This window comes from Schistocerca gregaria, chromosome 2 (genome assembly GCF_023897955.1).
Source record: "Schistocerca gregaria isolate iqSchGreg1 chromosome 2, iqSchGreg1.2, whole genome shotgun sequence".
Classification (NCBI taxonomy): Eukaryota; Metazoa; Arthropoda; class Insecta; order Orthoptera; family Acrididae; genus Schistocerca; species Schistocerca gregaria.
In genome coordinates, this window is record NC_064921.1 from 519,160,642 (window position 1) to 519,179,177 (window position 18,536).

Below are 18,536 nucleotides of genomic sequence, written 5' to 3' on the forward strand. Positions count from 1 at the left end.
CAAGCAATCTTTCAGAAACATGCTAGATGATGTGTTGGTTCTGTTGCAGGAAGAACTGTGAAATTTAAATTTTTGAATTAGTCAGTGATGGAATGTTCATCACTCATCTATCAGTACAACTAATCAAGTGGGTTTTAGGGAGCTGAAATTCCTGAATGGGATAAAAAATAAAAGAAGAAGTAAAGATAACTATTCAACATATCGCAGTAAAACTGAACTGCAATACTGGGATCATGAAGTAAGCTTAGAACATCTCGTAATGTATATAAATTGTTCACTCTCATCAATATGACCCCCTGTCAAAAGCCTGAATAATAATCTGGGTGCGCAAAAAGTAACTCAGCGAGGTTCTGGAAGGCACTGACACCGATGTGGGGACATGTTGACTTCAGTGCCATGGATAGTTGCACTAGGTTTCTCAGTTGAGCACCCACAGTGCGAACAGTCTGATCGAACCACACACATGCACTGCAAGCTGTGTGACACTTTGCATTGTCCTCCTGGTATATGCCATCTTATACAGCAAAAACAAACTGCATGTAGGGGTGGGAATGGTCCTCAGTGATAGACACATATACATGTTGATCCACTGTGTCTTCCAGAATGATGAGCTCACCTAGGGAATGCCAGGAAAACAGTCCTCAGGCCATAACTCTCTTCCTCCAGCCTGGACCGTTCCGATGATCCTTGCAGGGTGTTTATTCTCAAAATGTGATTCAACTGAAAAGGCCATCCATTGCCATTCAGTGGATGTGTAGGTGTAGTATTGGCATGCAAGTTCCATTCTTCACTGCTGATGAACAGCTGTCAGCCTACATGCATAAACCAGGCACCTGCTGCGGCGCCCATATACAGCAATGTTAAGTGAACAGTCACTGAGGGAGCACTTTTGGTAGTTCCTTGGTTTGTTTGGGTGGTCAGTTCCTCACCAATTGCACATCTATCCACCTGCACATATCTCTGCAGCCATCATTCACCCCTGTCATCTACAGCCCATGGTGCACCACAGTTGCTCTGTTACTGATGCTGGATAGGGCCATTTTGCCATGCATGGTATACATTAATCATGACAGCATGGGAACAGTTTACAAACTTCACCATTTCAGAAATGCATCCACACTTGGCCCAAAAGCCAGCAATCATGCCCTTTGGATGGCAGATAAATCACAGTGTTTCTGCATTACAACAATAACTGCACAGTTTTCTGCATCCCCTGGTACACTTTATGTACCCTCCACAGTGCTATACACGCCATCTGTGAGTGGTTATTGCATGCTGACATTGAGCATAGGCGGTGGTGTCATTAATGTGACTAGACCATGTATAATTCTCTCTGAAGTCTGATCCTTCATCTTTGTCTACCCTCATCTGTGTTTGTGTGTTCAAAAGATCAGCAACAATGCCAGTATATTTATGTGCCTGTTGACCACTCAACATCTCAACTACATGGCGGTGGTTAGTCTTAGTGCTCCGATTACTATTGCTGAGTTGGCATAAGTGCATCACTGACAGTTGCAGTGGGCTGAGTGCAACAGCTTCATGGGGCTTCCTCGACTAGTAAGTAATATGATTTTGTAAAAGTATCTACCACAACATCTCAGTGTTATCACAGCTCTGTAGACTACTGTTATTTTCACCTGCACTTATTAGCACTTCGCAGTTGAAAGCTGGCAACAGTACTGCAGGCTGTCAGGGGCTTCTTACACTGTCTCAACTATAGTGTGCTTAAGTTCATACTAAACTCTGTGTTTGCAGATTTACAAAAAAGTCAATTAATTATTGTGGACCATATCATTATTGCTTTTTAGTATATTATACAAGCTTATAATTATTGCTTTATACAAATATACAGTACTGACATAAGAGGTGGCCTTTTCTGTGTTTATCATTATATTCCTTTATTATGAAAAGGAATGTTGCTACTCACCATATAGCACAGATGCTGAGTTGCAGACACGTGCAACAAAAAGACTGCCACAAATAAAGCTTTCGGTCAGTGCGACCTGCATCATAAATAGATGACAGACAGACAGACAGACACACACACACGCACACACACACACACACACACACACACACACACACACACACACACACATACACGACTGCAGTCTCAGGCAACTGTAGCCACGCTGCAAGCAGCAGCACCAGTGCATGATGGGTGTGGTGACTGAGTGGGGATAAGGAGGAGAGAGGGGCAGGGAGGGGGAAGAATAGTATGGTGGGAGTGGCAGACAGTGTAGTGTTGCAGGTTAGATAGAGGGCAGGGGACAAGGTGAGGACACCCTATCCATATTCCTCTAGAACCTCAACAACTTCTCCCCCATCTGCTTTACCTGGTCCTACTAAAACCCAACAAGCCACCTTCCTAGACGTTGACCTCCACCTCAAAGATGGCTACATCTTTACCTCCATCCATATCAAACCTACTCACCACTGGCAATACCTCCACTTCGACAGCTGCCACACGTTCCATACCAAGACAGTGACAAGCAGCCGCTCTCAAAATATACTGAGGGTCGCACTGAAGTGTTCGCAAATTGTAACTATCCTCCCAACCTACCAACAAAAAAAATCTCCTGTGCCTTATCTGTCCCACCTCCCACAACGTCCTGAAGTCCCCCTGTCCAGCCACAGAGGAACATTGTCCTTGTAACTCAGTACCACCCAGGACCAGAGCAACTGAATTACATTCTCCACCAGGGTTCTGACTACCTCTCATCATGCCCTGAAATGAGAAATGTCCAGTCCACTATCCTTCCCACCCATCCCACAGTGATATTCCACTGTCCGCCAAAACTACACAATATACTCATCCATCCCTACACAACTCATGCTCCCAATCCCTTACCTCATGGCTCATACCACTGTGATAGACCCAGACACATGACCTGTCCCATACAGCCACCTACTGCAGTGTGGTCACAAACATCACCTATCCCATCAAAGGCAGGGCTACCTGTGAAACCAGTCATGTGATCTACAAGCTAAACTGCAACTACTGTGCTGCATTCTATATGGGCATTACAACTAACAAACTGTCTGTCTGCAGGTATGGCCACCGACAAACTGTGGCCAAGAAACAAGTGGACTGCCCTATTGCTGAGCACGCTGCCAAACATGACATCCTTCATTTCAATGACCTCTTCACAGCCTGTGCCATATGGATACCTCCTAGCACAACACCAGCTTTTCTGAATTGTGCAGGTGGGAACTATCCCTGCAATACATCCTACCTTCCCGTATCCCACCTGGCCTCAACCTTTGTTAATCATTGTCCTCACCCATCCAGCCCCTTCCCTGTTCCCATTCCAGGACTACACAGCCCACATTCCACCATTGCACCTGGTCTTTCAACTTCTCTCCTTCCCCCTCCCTCCACCCTACCTCCCCATCTCTCCCCTGCCCTCCGTCCAACTGGCAGCACGTTACTGCCCGCCACCCCTACCCTACTATCCCTACCCTACCCCACCCCAGCCTCCTCTTTACCCTCACCCAATTGCAACTCCCATCATGCACTAGTTCTGTTGCTCACAGTGTAGCTACAGTTGCCTAAGACTGCAGTTGTGTGTGTGAGTTGCGTTTGTATGAGTTTGTGTGTGTGTGTGTGTGTGTGTGTGTGTGTGTGTGTGTGTGTGTGTGTGTGTCATCTATTTTTGATGAAGAACATACTGTTGGAAAGCTTTATTTGTAACAGTGTTTTCATGTACCTATCTGTAACTCAGCATCTCTGCTATATGGTGAGTAGCAACTTTCCTTTTCATAATATCGTTACATTCCATCCTGGATTTTCCATTGTTTGATTATATTCCTATATATTTAAGTACTGATGTCATTATTCACAACTTACCGAAATAATGGCTATGCACAGAAAGTAGAAATTTGCTATACGACGGAACTGCTCAAACAAGTTTTTTGGAAGGAAGTTCCATGGAGAGTACTGCAACAAATATGAAAAGAATGTAAGTCACATATATATCTTCATTATTAAACTGTAAAAATGCAACTTTACCATTATTATTATTACAAAGTAATAAGTTACAGATATAAAACACGTTTGTCATAACTTTCTAGCAACTGTATTTCTGGTTGTGGTTGGAGTCTTTTATCCATTGATTTGACAATACAGCTTGTAAATTTCTTCTGAAGCAGGTAATGGAGAAAGCAAGTGCCACCCAACAAGAGGACTGGTGTGAAGGGACCAGTTCCTACATCCCTCTTGCAGTGCAGCTACTAGCTATGCTTTGTGCCTTATACCAAGCACCCTCTCTCACTGTGATTGATGAGCTTTCTATTCTATCAATAAATGCTTAAAAGGAAGAAAAAACTGCTTTCACAATAATTATAACACAAACAGTTCAGCTGTAACATGGTGAAATTAAATGTGAAATTCAACAATGCCTACCACATTGTGAATGCACACAGTATTAGTTGCCTGATCAGAAGCTAGATCCAAATGGGATTAAGCCTTCTACACATTCAAAACAAAGGAGCTAAACATTGTAGAAACAGTTTACAGATCATAATTTGAATTCTGTCAAGACCTTTCATGAACAATTTAAACAGTGTATTTTTTATATAAAAGAAATAAGATGTCAAGATTTTAGCAGATTGAAAACTGCATTGTAATGAAGATATTTATAAAATGAAAAGGAAACAATGTTGATTTCATAGTTACAGCGTAGCTGTTTGATCTCTATCGTCCATCATTGCTTTATGTCAGTTATTTAAATCAGACAAATTTTTTGCAGCTTGGATATAAGCAAGCACAACCAGTCTCGGCACAAACAAGCCCACCAGGAACTGACTGACTACTGTGTCATCCTCTGCTGATGGTGTCATTTGGATGTGATTAAGAGGGATGGTGACAGTACACAGCTCTCCCAGCAACTGTCTGTTTAGCAGAGTGGGTGCTGCTACTAAGTAGCTCCTGAACTGGTGCTACGAAGCTGAGTACACCCCGTTCCAGTTCTCTCACCTAGTAAAATCCCTGGCAGTACTGGAAATTGAACCCAAGCCCTCCACATGGCAGGCAGCCATGCTGACCACTCAGCTATGGAGACAGACAGCTAGGATATGGGTTTGCATAATTACTGCAACCATCATTACAGAGATAATCAGCACAGGGATTAATGTAAATTTTAAATTATTCCATATGTATGATACTGGCGAAGGCATTGCAACTATTGCTATCACTTTCTCAGTATGTGCCTTAGAACAGATGGTGCAGGGATACCAAGTCAGACACTGCAAATCATTGTAGGACTGCATCGGAGATTTAAAAATAATACTCAATGCAATGTGCATATGAATGAAAGTTCCTAGTCTTATGACATCAGTAAACAAACTAGATGCATCAGTCTACACTGACATAGAATAGCAATGTGCCAAAACATTGACATACAAGGACATATACTATTAGTAATACTTAAATGGAGCAGGAATTAAAAAGAAATCTAACCAAATAATGAAAAATTGATGAATATCTTTTTCAAAATAGATTGCAGTTGTTGCAACACTGATTACAATGTACAGAGAAATAGTCAGACCTAACCCAACTCATACAAATTGTTAAAGTAGAATATAAAGTACTACATGTGTGCTCTCGTGCAATGAAGACAGTGCCCATCAATTCATTTCTGGTGGAGGTATTAAATCTGCCATAATTTTTATGCCATAGATACCTACCCTCTTCTGGATGAAGAAGGAACTTCCACCAATAGTACAATAATATATTGAAATTAAACACCTAATTGATCATTATCATTAATCTGCAGTGCTATTTACATACAATACATGTGAACTTGAAATATGATGTTCCCTACACAACAGCAGCCTTTGAAGACTACAGAATCATTATTATGAGATTGGCTACAAAAGGAGATTCTGCTACATGTGTTGGTGGAAAGGAAGCTCTGTAGTGCTGGAGTAGGAGCAGGGAAGGGAATAGGTGGGTGATCAATAGGAACAAGTGAAGATTTGGGTCAGAGGGTTATGAGAACATAGGATACATTGCAGGGAGAGCTCCTATCTGTGCAGTTCAGAAAAGCTGGTGTAAGTAGGAAGGATCTGGATGGTGCAGGCTGTGAAGCAGTCATTGAAGTGAAGAACGTCATGTTGGGCAGCATGTTCAGCAACTGCGTGGTCCTGCTTTCTCTTGGTCACATTTATCAGTAGCTATTCATGTAGACAAACAGCTTGTTGGTTCTCATGTCTATGTAGAAAGCAGAACAGTGGTTGCTACTTGGTTTGTTGATCACATGACTGCTTTCACAGGTAGCCCTGCCTTTACTGGGATGGGTGATGTCCGTGACTGGACTGAGGTAGGTGGAGCAGCAGTGGGTTGGGAGCAAGGATGGATTAGGGATGGACACAGATATTGCGTAGGTTCAGCGGGCAGTAGGGCAACGGAATGCAACAATGGGAGGGGTGTGAATGATAGTGGGTAGGATACTCACTTCAGAGCACAATAAGAAGTAGTCAAAATCTTGGCAGAGAATGTTATTCAGTTGGTCCAATCCTTTGTGGTACTGAGTCATGAGGGGAGTAGTTCTCCTTTGTGGCCAGGTGATGGGAATGTGGGATGTCACTGGAGATGCACAGCAAGGGAGATCATTTCTGTACAAGGTTGGAAGGGTAATTTAGGTCAGTGACTGCCTCAGGTATACATTTGCCACATTTGGAGAGGGACTGTTTGTATGGCCATGGATGGCTAGACTCTATGGAAGGGAGTTTTTGGTATGGAATGGGTGACAGCTGTTGAAGTGGAAGTGTTGCTGGTGATTGGTAGGTTTGATATGGATGTAACCATCTCTGAGTTGGAGGTCAACATCAAGGAATGTGGCTTATTCTGTTGAGCAGGACGAAGTGAAGGGAATGGGGGAGAAGGTGTTCAGGTTCTGATGGAACGTAGTCAGGATTTCCTCACCATTAGCCCAGATCACAAAGATTTCATCAACAAATCTGAACCAGGTAAGAGGTTTGGGCCATGAATAGTTTGGCATAGGATGTAGCTATGTGATTGCTCATTGCTGAACCAAGGATTGTTTCAAATGTGAAGTAATTGTGGGTGAGGATATTTGAGTGTTGAATGAAAAGTAATGCCTCCACCTTCATTAACTGGGTCTGGATGGGAATATTTTAATAAATCAAACCCATAAATAATCCTTAGAATGTGATCTTTAATTACCAATATTCATTTTTCCACATAATCAATAGCCAATTGGGTACATTTCTGCCAATGATGAACAAGTTTTCTGAAGCCGTCACAGAATAAGTCGATACACTGTTTCTGCAACCACAGTGTTAGACAGTTCTCTCAACATCTTCATCTTCATCAGAAGCATAATGATGTCACCGCAGATTGTCCTTCATTATCAGGAACAGATGGTAGTCAGATGATGCTAAATCTTGATTGTATGGAGGATGCTGTACGATGGTGAGATTCATTCTCTGAAGTTCTGCTGTGGTGGCACGTGAAGTGTGTGGTCTGGCACTGTCATGCTGCAGGAAAACATTACCCTTTTCCTTTCGGACCCTTGTTAACCGCCATTTCAGAGATCACAGCATTGTGATGTAACGCTCTGAATTTATTGTTGTTCCATGACCAAGAAAATCAACCTGGATAACACCACCTGCGTCCCAGAACACGATTTTTCCATCTGAGGGCTGTGTCTAGAATTTCTTTTTGTGGGGTGAGTCTTTGTCGATATTCCATAGTCTGACGCTTCGTCTCCGGGTCGTAATGGTGTTTCGTGTCCTGGCATAACTGAATGGAGAAAGGCGTTACCTTTATTCTCGTAATGCGAGAGGAGTACCTGGCAAATTTCAAGTCTGTGTGCTATCATTTCAGGAGTCCGCATCCAGGGTACCCATCGTGCACAGATCTTCCGACAGCCAAGCAAAGCAATAACGTGACCCACATGTTGTTATGAATTGCTGATTGTGCTTGCAGTTTCTCTCTGAGTGATACGACAATCGACCTGATTCAATCTGTCAACATTTTGCTCGCGTCGTTGCAGGACATCCAACTCTTTGTTTGTTACACAGGTCAGATGTTCCTGCCTCAACATCTTTAAACTTACCCACCCAACAACACACAGTACTTACATCAACACAGTCACCATAAACTGCTTTCTTTCTCTGATGAATTTCCTTTGGGGTGACACATTCTGCTGTCAAGAATTCAATGGCTGCACATTGCTTAAATTGCATTGACTGACTGTCTGTGGAGGGTTCCATACTTTACACTGTAACAACACAACCATTCAATGCTAAGGCTTCCCGCCAACTGGAACTGTAGAGAAGAGGCTATGGAGCATGCCAGTACCTGCCGCATACCAATGCTGCCAACTGTGGAAGAGTTACGAAGGTGGAGGCATTACTTTTCAATCAATCCTTGTAATTAGTCATGGTGCCGAGGAAGGAGGTTGCAGGTCTGGTGCCAGTCAGGCTCCAGGAAAGATAGTGTTCACCAGTGGTAAGTCCATGGGCTTTAGGGATGTTAGTGTAAAGGGAGGCATCATCAATAGTGACGAGCATTCACTGTTTGGCAATGGAACAGAAACTATGGAGAGTTTGTGGAGGAAACGGATAGCATCTATTAAAGAGAAGGGTAGATTACAAATAAGAAATTGAAGGCATTGGTCCATGAGAGCAGAGGTCCTCTCAGTGGGGGCACAGTAACTAGCCACAATGGGGCATCCTGGGTGGTTGGGTTTATGGACTTTATGAAGCATGTACAATGTAGGAGTGTTGGGAGTAATAATGGTGAAGAGAGAGATAAGACTCAGGGGAGAGTTTCTGTGATTGGCCTGAGGATTTGAGTAAAGACAGGAGATTGTATTAGATTTCTGAAATGGAGTAACTGTGGCAGGGTTTGTAGATGGGAAAATCTGAGAGGTGGTGGTGTCCTTCCACAGTTCAAAATCATCGTGATGGAGCCTTTGTCTGCACTTATGATTATAAGGTTAGTATCAATTTTTAGGTGGTTGATTGCAATTCTTTCCGTGGATGTAAGGTTAGTTTCCATGTTGAGGGATTTGGGAAAAGATGGGAGGCAAGGTTTGAGGTTAAGAAATTCTGGAATGTTAAAAAAGGGTGATTTGGGGACAGTGGAGAGGGACCACAGTTGGATGGAAGAGTGAGCTAAGTCGGGCAGGGTTCAACATTGGCTTTGCATTCAGTCTGATTAGTAGGATTGGCGCTGAAAAAGTGTTTCCACTGTAGGTTCCCGGAGAAGGATAGAAGACCTTTAATAGGTACATCATGATTGAATTTGGGAATGTGGCAAAAATACGGCCTTTGGAAAGGAATGGTACTTTTGTGGGAATAAGGTTTTTGGAGGAAAGGTTTTGAGTCTCTTAAGGTTCTGGATTCTGTATGGTAGTGGGAGTGAGTTTCTGAGGGTACGGTAAATGTAGTTTGCTTCTAGTACATAAAAACTTTTTACAACAAATGGGAACAGTCTAATGAACAGACTTGAAAACATGACTGAAAATCTAATACAATAAGACAAAAATAATGTATAGCCATTATGATGACAAGAAAACAGTACAAGTCAACAAAGAAGTCATAGAACAAAGTCATTACTTTTTAGCTTGAGGCCAGTTGAAGACTAAGACAACACAGACAGGAATAAAAATAAAAGATTAAAAATGGCATGGAGTACCTTGGCAAACAGAATGGAGTTTACAAAAAATCTCCCACTCTGTCTGAAATGAAAGTTTACAGATCAGTGTGTAGTGATAATTTTGACTTACAGCAACGAGACATGAACTTGTAAGCTGAAAACCAGAGAAAAGTGTGAGTTTCCCTGCAAGCAGTGGAGAGGTACAACTTGGGAATTACGAGGAGAAACATAGAAGTAAATAATAGGATTAGCAAACTGGCTAGAACAGATTAGATTAGATTAATACTTGTTCCATAGATCATGAATACGACACTTTGTAATGGTGTGGAACGTGTCAGGTTAATAAAATATGTCTGTACAAGATATTACATTACACAAAATATTGCATGACACTAATGTTTAAGCTAGTTTTTTTTCCTGCTCCTCCCTTAATTTATATCTCAAAATTCAGCCAGTGAGTAGAAGGAGTTGTCATCTAGAAATTCTTTTAATTTATTTTTAAATGTTGGTTGACTATCTGTCAGGCTTTTGATGCTGTTTGGTAGGTGACCAAAGACTTTTGTGGCAGCATAATTTACCCCTTTCTGTGCCAAAGTCAGATTTAACCCTGCATAGTGAAGATCATCCTTTCTCCTGGTGTTATAGCTATGCACACTGCTATTACTTTTGAACTGGGTAGACATAATTATAGTTATAATGAGAGTGGATAGGACATGTAGCCAAAGATGGAGCAAGTAAGTCCTTCGGTACATTCCAAGACATACAAATAGGTTAAGATGGGTACATGTCATGACATAAGAAAACACACAGCAGTAATATGAATGCTTAGAACTAAAGACTGTAATGCATCCGAAAGTTCAGTAGAGGGCTTTATATAGCAGTGTTTATCAAATGGCTGTTAATGCTAATGATGGTAATATATGAGACTACGAGCAGATGAACAGTAACAAGATTGTTACATTATGATGGCAAAAATGTAAATAAGTGACAAGAAATATGTAGATGGATGTAATGCAAGTCCAATTGACGGCTGACTGTAAGACTTCAGTGGCTTCAGTATTCAACAGTGCGGCGAAATACCTGCAATATGCTTTTGCATCACTCAAAGGTCGCTCAGAAAAATTGCCCTGTGTTTAAGATAGGCATTTTCGTAACTCTTGTTTGCAATATCAGACTACCGTGTCGGGTGAGAACGAGGGCATTTTATGCTTTCCGTTGGGTCACCTAAGAATCGCGCGGTAGTGCTGAATCTTTGCCGAATATTATTTCATTCTCTTTGAAAATTAAATGACATTCGAAGCTATATTGTTTCTTTGCCCGTCCCTTTTTACGACTGAATTGCAACTGCTCACATCATTGCTGGCTAGTTGGACCGCTGGTTGGCCAGTACTGTCCAAGTTTAATGCGCCGGTAAAGCTATTGTCCCGCACATTGCCGCGCAGTCTATGTACGTGTAACACAGCATAAAACGTATCCTTATGATCGTGCTTGACTGTACTGGCCACAAATTGGCTTCCAATGAGATTCAAGCAAACGCAGAAGAATACATGGCGTAATGTTTACAACAGGTTATTCTTATGATGAAAGGAGTATAGCTAAAGAGTGCGGAAATTTTTGATCGGCCTTCTCATCTATCCTCATAATTTTCTTAAGGTATTATAAAAACTGCTGTGTTTTGCACAGTTTTGTTCGTGATCGAGACATACAGATTTTAAGACATTTTGAGAACTTACATGACATATCAACAGACCCAACACAAGCGGAAAGAAATGTGAGTGACGCTCACCAAATGTCCCCTTTGCAGAACGTTTGCCTCCAACGTACAGTGAAAGATTTAATTTTTGCAGTTTATCTGAATATCCCTCACTCTCCATGCTGCATATCGATGGATGTTTTTTCAGCTTCACACATGAAACCTTCTGTATTGACTTCCATCTCTAGCCAAAGTAACAGTGAACGGTCCTGTCAAGTGGGAGACCGTGCATCTGGATTCAGTGAGTTGTAGGTGTGACGTACCTAAAAAGAATTGCTGCCTGTTGGCGTGTTGTTTCTAGAACCAGAAAAGAAAGCATTGGTGCTACCCAATAACTAACTATCGATTAAATTAGGAGCTTTTTCATTGCTTTCACCTGATACTTCGAGCACACCCTGATAAATTTTTCATTTTTTATCAAATGTCATTAACTTTATTCGATGAACTATGTGAAACACTGAAATAATTCTTTCGGTTGGAGGACACCAACATGAGGAAGCATAAACAATGGAACAGAGGGTCGCTGTTACTCTGAGATGGATGCAAAACAATTTCTTTGTTGTAAAAACCTACTCGATCGTACTACAAAATAATAGTTAGCAGTAATCGCAATACGTCAACGAGCTGACAACGTGTCAGGACATTGTCGCAGAAACAACGAAAAAAGCACGACAAATTTAAGCGAACGCAAAATGTTCATGATTGGCGATCTTTTACAGAAACACGAAATTTAACGTGGACTCCAACGTGAGATGCCTATAACAGTTTGCACAACGAAACCTGGCAGAAAATCCAAAGAGACGTTTTTATACGGTTGAAGAAGTGCGTTCGGGAACCAAAAATGTTAGAAATTAAGCACAGCTACCAATCAGTTCCTCAACAGTTTCCACTGTGGATTCAAATATCAATAACTTCATGTAACACCATAGAAACACAAATCATGTAGAATTGTGTATTGTTTTATAACGTAACGCCACAATAATCATTTCAGGAACACATTCTTTCAGATTTTAAATCAAGTCTTTAACTTTTTGATTTTGTAAGAAAAAGACTAAATTTTGTAGACGTTTACATGATATTAACAAGAGATGTGGAAAATCTATGTTATACAAGGAGTTCCAAGAGGAATGGACAATATTCAGGATTATGGATGGAAAGATCATTCTAGGCAAAAATGTCTAGTAAACATGGACTCTAAAACGTATACCTTAAGAGTTATGAGCACTTCTTCATCTTCGATATCATAAAACAAATCTCTTCTACTCCAAGCTCTTCGCTTTGTATATTTTGACAGGTGGTAAAGTCCACGGAAACTAAGTAGACACTCGGCGCAGTGGTTGATGGGGCCTACCGTATAGGCATGTCCCATTTAAAGTCACTCTCATTAGCCATCGTGCCGAAAGTCAGCTTAGTTTGCGCAGTCAGTAGTATAGACCAAAACACGAAAAAAATGTCCAGTGAAAAAGGGATCTAAAGTGCATAGCGTAAGAGCAATGAGCAGTTGTTCATCGTCCCTACTGTGAAACACATCTTGTCTATTGTAAAGTACGTACGGTGTAAATAAAAAAGTGTCCGAGATTAACAGTGTTGAGGGTAGAGCATCCAGAGACAACGTTTCTACACACGTAAACCACCGCGCAGGACGGGCTCAAGTGTTTGGCGAATGGACGTCACCGACGGCGCTCATGCCCAAAGTCAAAAGGGGGGGGGGGGGGGGGGGTCGAGGGCAACCTCCCGCAGCCACCCCCTCAAGCTCTCATGGAAAGAAAAAAATATAGTGAAGTGTCAGAGGCTAGTCAGATGTTTTTCTTTCAAGAACTGATTGAAAAGTCGGTATTACGCATGTTTTTTAGCAGGATCAGAACTGGAAAAAGTCACCCATTTGTCTTCCATAATTTTAAAAATACACGTTACCCCCAGATCTAGCTGCCGCCCCCCCCCCCCCCCCCCTTCTACAAAATATCTTACGGGCGTCCGTGGATGTCATGTCGCCTCTATAGAGGCACACGGGGTGATAGTCCGCATGCCGTGTCAGATCGCCACCAATTTGAATGTGGGGGCGGGCATAAGGAACCCATTTTCACCAGGACTTCAAAAATGGTTCAAATGGCTCTGAGCACTATGGGACTCAACTGCTGTGGTCATTAGTCCCCTAGAACTTAGAACTACTTGAACCTAACTAACCTAAGGACATCACACACATCCATGCCCGAGGCAGGATTCGAACCTGCGACCGTAGCAGTCGCACGGTTCCGGACTGCGCGCCTAGAACCGCGAGACCACTGCGGCCGGCACCAGGACTTCAACGACACGAATGCACCACACGGGCTTCAGCAGTAGATGAGTGACTCTTTCTACATCTGCATCAGTGTATGGCGGAGGGTACTTCGTGTACCACTGTCATTTTCCCCCTTTCCCTGTTCCAGTTACATAAGGTTCGTGGGAAGAACGATTGCCAGCAAGCCTCCGCGTGGGTTCCAAACTCTCTAATTTTACTTTCATGTGTTTTCGCTGGATATGCGTAGGAGGAAGCAATATATCTGTTGACTCTTCTAGAAACATACGCTTTCGGAATTTTAATGGACCATATCGTGATAAGGAACGTAAGCACCTCCGTGACACTTTTGCACTTACTAAATGAACCTGTAACGAAACGTGTTGCTCTTCCCCAGATCCTCTCTATTTCCTGATTCAATCCTATCTGGTGCGGATCCCAGACTGACGAGCGATATCCAAGTATTGGTCAAACGAGTGTTTGGTAAGCTGTTTCCTTTGTTGATGGAATACATTTCCTGAGGATTCCTCCAACGAATCTCAGTCTGGTATCTGCCTTACCGGGATCAGTCTTATATGGTCGTTCCATTTCAAATCGCTCCGCACATATACGAGTGTGAGTCAAATGAAAACCTTAAATATTATTTATTGTGCAGAAGTGGTATAAAGCTATATCACTTTTCAACATAATCTCCCCCACGCTCAATGCAAGTCCTCCTGCGCTTAGAAAGTGCATAAATTCCTTTAGAAAAAAAATTCTTTTTTTAGTCCGCGCACCATCTCTTGCACCGTGTGGCGTACCTCTTCACCAGAACGGAACTTATTTCCTCCCAATGCGTCTTTGAGGGGTCCAAACATATGGAAATCACTTGGGGCAAGGTCTGGTGAGTCTGGTGGACAAGGAAGACACTCAAAGTGCAGGTCTGTGATTGTGGCAACCGTTGTACGGGCAGTGTGGGGCCTTGCATTGTCACGTTGCAAAAGGACACCTGCTGACAGCAATCCATGTCGCTTCGATTTGATTGCAGGCCGCACATGATTTTTTAGGAGATCTGTGTATGATGCACTGGTGACAGTGGTCCCTCTAGTCATGTAATTCTCCAAAATGACGCCTTTTTCGTACCAAAAGAGAGTCAGCATAACCTTCCCTGCTGATGGTTCTGTTCGAAACTTCATTGGTTTTGGTGATGAGGAATGGCGCCATTCCTTGCTCTCTCTCTTCGTTTTCGGTTGGTGGAAGTGAACCCAGGTTTTGTCCCCAGTAACGAATCTTGCAAGGAAGCCATCACCTTCTCGTTCAAAGCGCCGAAAAAGTTCTTCGCAAGCATCAACACGTCGCTCTCTCATCTCAGGAGTCTGCTGCCGTGGCACCCATCTTGCAGACACTTTGTGAAACTGGAGCACATCATGCAAAATGTGGTTTGCTGACCCATGAGTAATCTGTAAACATGCTGCAATGTCATTCAGTGTCACTCCGCGGTTTTTCTTCACTATGGCTTCAAGTGCTGCAATGTTCTGTGGAGTCACAACTCGTTGTGCCTGACCTGGACGAGGAGCATCTTCCACTGAAGTCACACCATTTGCGAATTTCCTACTCCATTCGTAGACTTGCTGCTGCGACAAACATGCATCACCGTACTGAACCTCCATTCGTCGATGAATTTAAATAGGTTTCACACCTTCACTACGCAAAAACAGAATAACAGAACGCTGTTCTTCTTTGGTGCAAGTCGCAGGTGGGGCGGCCATCTTTATACTGATATTGCGGCGGTATGTGTACATCTGCATTATTCTGCCACCTACAGGCCATTCTGCACGCTGTTTGCAGCATGCTTACCAACTTACAGGATAACGGCGCGAAATTTCGATTTGTTATTACAAGTTTAAGGTTTTCATTTGATTCACCCTCGTACTTCTAGATATTTTATGGAAATAACGGCTTCCAGTGATTGTTCTGTAATCATACAATAAAGAGTCTTTCTCTCTGTGTATTCACAATACGTGTAGTTTGCTTGTGTTGAGGGCCAACTGCCACTCCCTGCGCCAAGCGTCGATCCTGTGCAGGTCTTCCTGCATTCCGCTACAATTTCCTAGCGTTGCGACTTCTCTGTATACAACAACAACACCCATGAAAATCTTCACGGAACTTCCGACATTATTTATTACGTCATTTACCTGTACCGTGAAAAGTAATTGCCCTCCAAAACTCCCTTGAGTCACGCCCGAAATTACTTGTACTTCTCAAGACATCTCTCTACTTAGAACGACGTGCTGTGAATATTTGGTAGAAACTCTTCAGTTCAGTCACACAGTTGGTCTTATATTACGTACGCTCATATTTTGTTCACTAGGTGGCAATGCGGAACTACATCGAACGCTTTCCATAAGTTAAAGATCACGACATCTTCCTGGTCGCTTGCTTTTTGTGTCTCGTGGACGAACACAGCGAACTAAATTTCACACGATCGTTGCTTTCGGAACCCGTGTTGATTCCTAAAGAAGAGATTTTCGGTTCTGAAAATGTAATACGCGAGCATAAAACATGTTTCAAAATTCTACAAACGACTGGTGTCAGAAATATAGGCCTATAGTTTTGTGCGGTCTATTCGACGACTGTTTTGTGTGTTAGTGGTTTCCCATGGCTTTCGGCTAGTCACTGAGCCGGGTTTTTCAAAATAGCTTTTGCTACATTCAGTTAAAAATTATAAATAGTGTAGCAAATCAAAGATGAACTTAAATAGCTTTTATTACAAGCATTCAATGTGAGCACCATTTGTCACGTGGCACTCGGTGAGTCGATAGGTGAATTCTTCCGAAACCTTGATCAGTATGTCTGAAGTAATTATTGCAACAACTGCTTCTATCCCGTTTCTTAAACTTTAGAGCTTGTTACTCACTCGATCAACAAGTTCTTCGGTCATTCTTTCCTCAAGATTCAATAGTGTCCTCAAAGTGGTGGTATCGCCCGGAGGATTACAATGGAACTTAATACCGAACGCACGTTACGGTGTAACAATAGCTCCAGTCCTTTCAAACTATAAAACACAAAAAGCTTTCTGATCAGTAGTAGCCATCTTTGCTATTAGCGCTTTCTAACGGAAGATACGTGCATGCGCATGTGTAAAGGTATACTAACAAAATTGAGTTAGTCTTTCATTTGATGTATTATTTATAACTGTAAGTTGACTATAATAATGATACAAAGCCTTAAAACACCGATATTCATTTTGAAACACCCTGTATATGAGAGACTAGAGTACAGAGAGAACTGAAATGAAAGTCTAGTTTTAAGCAGATCGCCCGCAGTAAATGGCTTGCCTCCTGAGAAAGGAAGGATGAAATTTTTTCCACAAACGTAATTAATCAAGAATCCGATGTACCTTTCCTGTTTGACTGATTTTTTGTTATAAAACGTACTCCATTGTGAGTCTGGGGAAGAGACAAAGGCCTTCTGTACCATAACACTAGATTACTTAGCGAAACGGGCTGTTTCTGTAAATAAATATCAAGTATTTGACTGGATGACGTTATATGAAAACCCAGATTGGGTGATGATTGGAAACACATATACCTGGATAAAAATAGTATGAATATTTCAGGTGACATTTGTTATCAGCAGTACACGATGTGATCAAAAGTAGCCATTAGACATCGTGAGAGAGCAGAATGGAGCGCTCCACGGAACTCACGGACTTCGAACATGGTCGGATGATTAGGTGTCACTTGTGTCATACGTCCGTACGTGAGATTTCCATACTCCTAAACGTCCTTAGGTCCACTGTTTCGTAATGTGTAATAGGCAGACATCTATCCACACCATCACACAGGAATTCCAAACTGCATTAGGATCCACAGCAATACTATGACATTAGGCAGGATGTGAAAAAAAACTTGGATTTCATGGTCGAGCGGCTGCTCAAAAGCCACACATCACTCCAGTAAATGCCAAACGACGCCTCGCTTGGTGTAAGTAGCGTAAACACTGGACGACTGAACAGTGAAAAAACGTTGTGTGGAGTGACGAATCACGGTACACAATGTGGCGATTCGATGGCTGGGTGTGGTATGGCGAATGCTCGGTGAACATCATCTGCCAGTGCCAACAGTGAAATTCGGAGGCGGCGGTGTTATGGTGTGTTCGTGTTTTTCATGGAGGGTGCTTGCACCACTTGTTTTTTTGTGAGGCACTATCACAGGACAGACCTACATTGACATTATAAGCACTTCTTGCTTCCCACTGTTGAAGAGCAATTCGGGGATGGCGATAGCATCTTTCAACACGATCAAGCACCTGTTCATAATGCGCGGCCTTTGGCGGACTGGTTACACGACAATAACATCCCTCTAATGGACCGGCTCGCACAGAAATCTGGCCTGAATCCTATAGAACACCTTTGGGATGTTTTGGAACGCCGACTTCGTGCCAGGCCTCACCGACCGACATCGATACTTCTCCTCAGTGCAGCACTCCGTGAAGAATGGGCTGCCATTCCCTAAGAAACCTTCCAGCACCTGGTTGAAGATATGCCTGTGAGAGTGGAAGCTTTCATCAATGCTAAGGGTGGGCCAACACCACATTGAATTCCAGCATTACCGATGTAGGGCGCCACGAACTTGTAAGTCATTTTCAGTCAGGTGTCCGCATACTTTTGATCACATAGTGTATGTATCTGGAGAGCTTTTTAGAAACTATGCGTGACTCGGAAGGATGAAGTATAAACACCCCGTGGAAAGGAAGGTGGACTTAATTTCTTAAGGAAACCAAAAATCCTCAACGCAAACGCCAACTACTAAAACATGCGAGTATTTGTTTTCTAATCCTGCACACAACGCCATTGTGGAATGAGAATTTTCACTGACGTCGGACCAGAGGACTGA

At 42.5% G+C, this 18,536-nt stretch overlaps 1 protein-coding gene across 5 annotated transcripts in view; it reads right to left on the reverse strand.

Annotated features, from left to right (window-relative positions):
* Positions 1-18,536, reverse strand: part of LOC126329703 (phospholipid-transporting ATPase IF-like) — a 613,381-nt gene that overhangs the window by 142,495 nt on the left and 452,350 nt on the right. For all 5 annotated transcript variants that reach the window (XM_049996202.1, XM_049996201.1, XM_049996200.1 and 2 more), the window contains one exon: positions 3,851-3,940. In XM_049996202.1, coding sequence (XP_049852159.1) covers positions 3,851-3,940 — 90 coding nt within the window. The remainder of the gene's footprint in view (positions 1-3,850; positions 3,941-18,536) is intronic.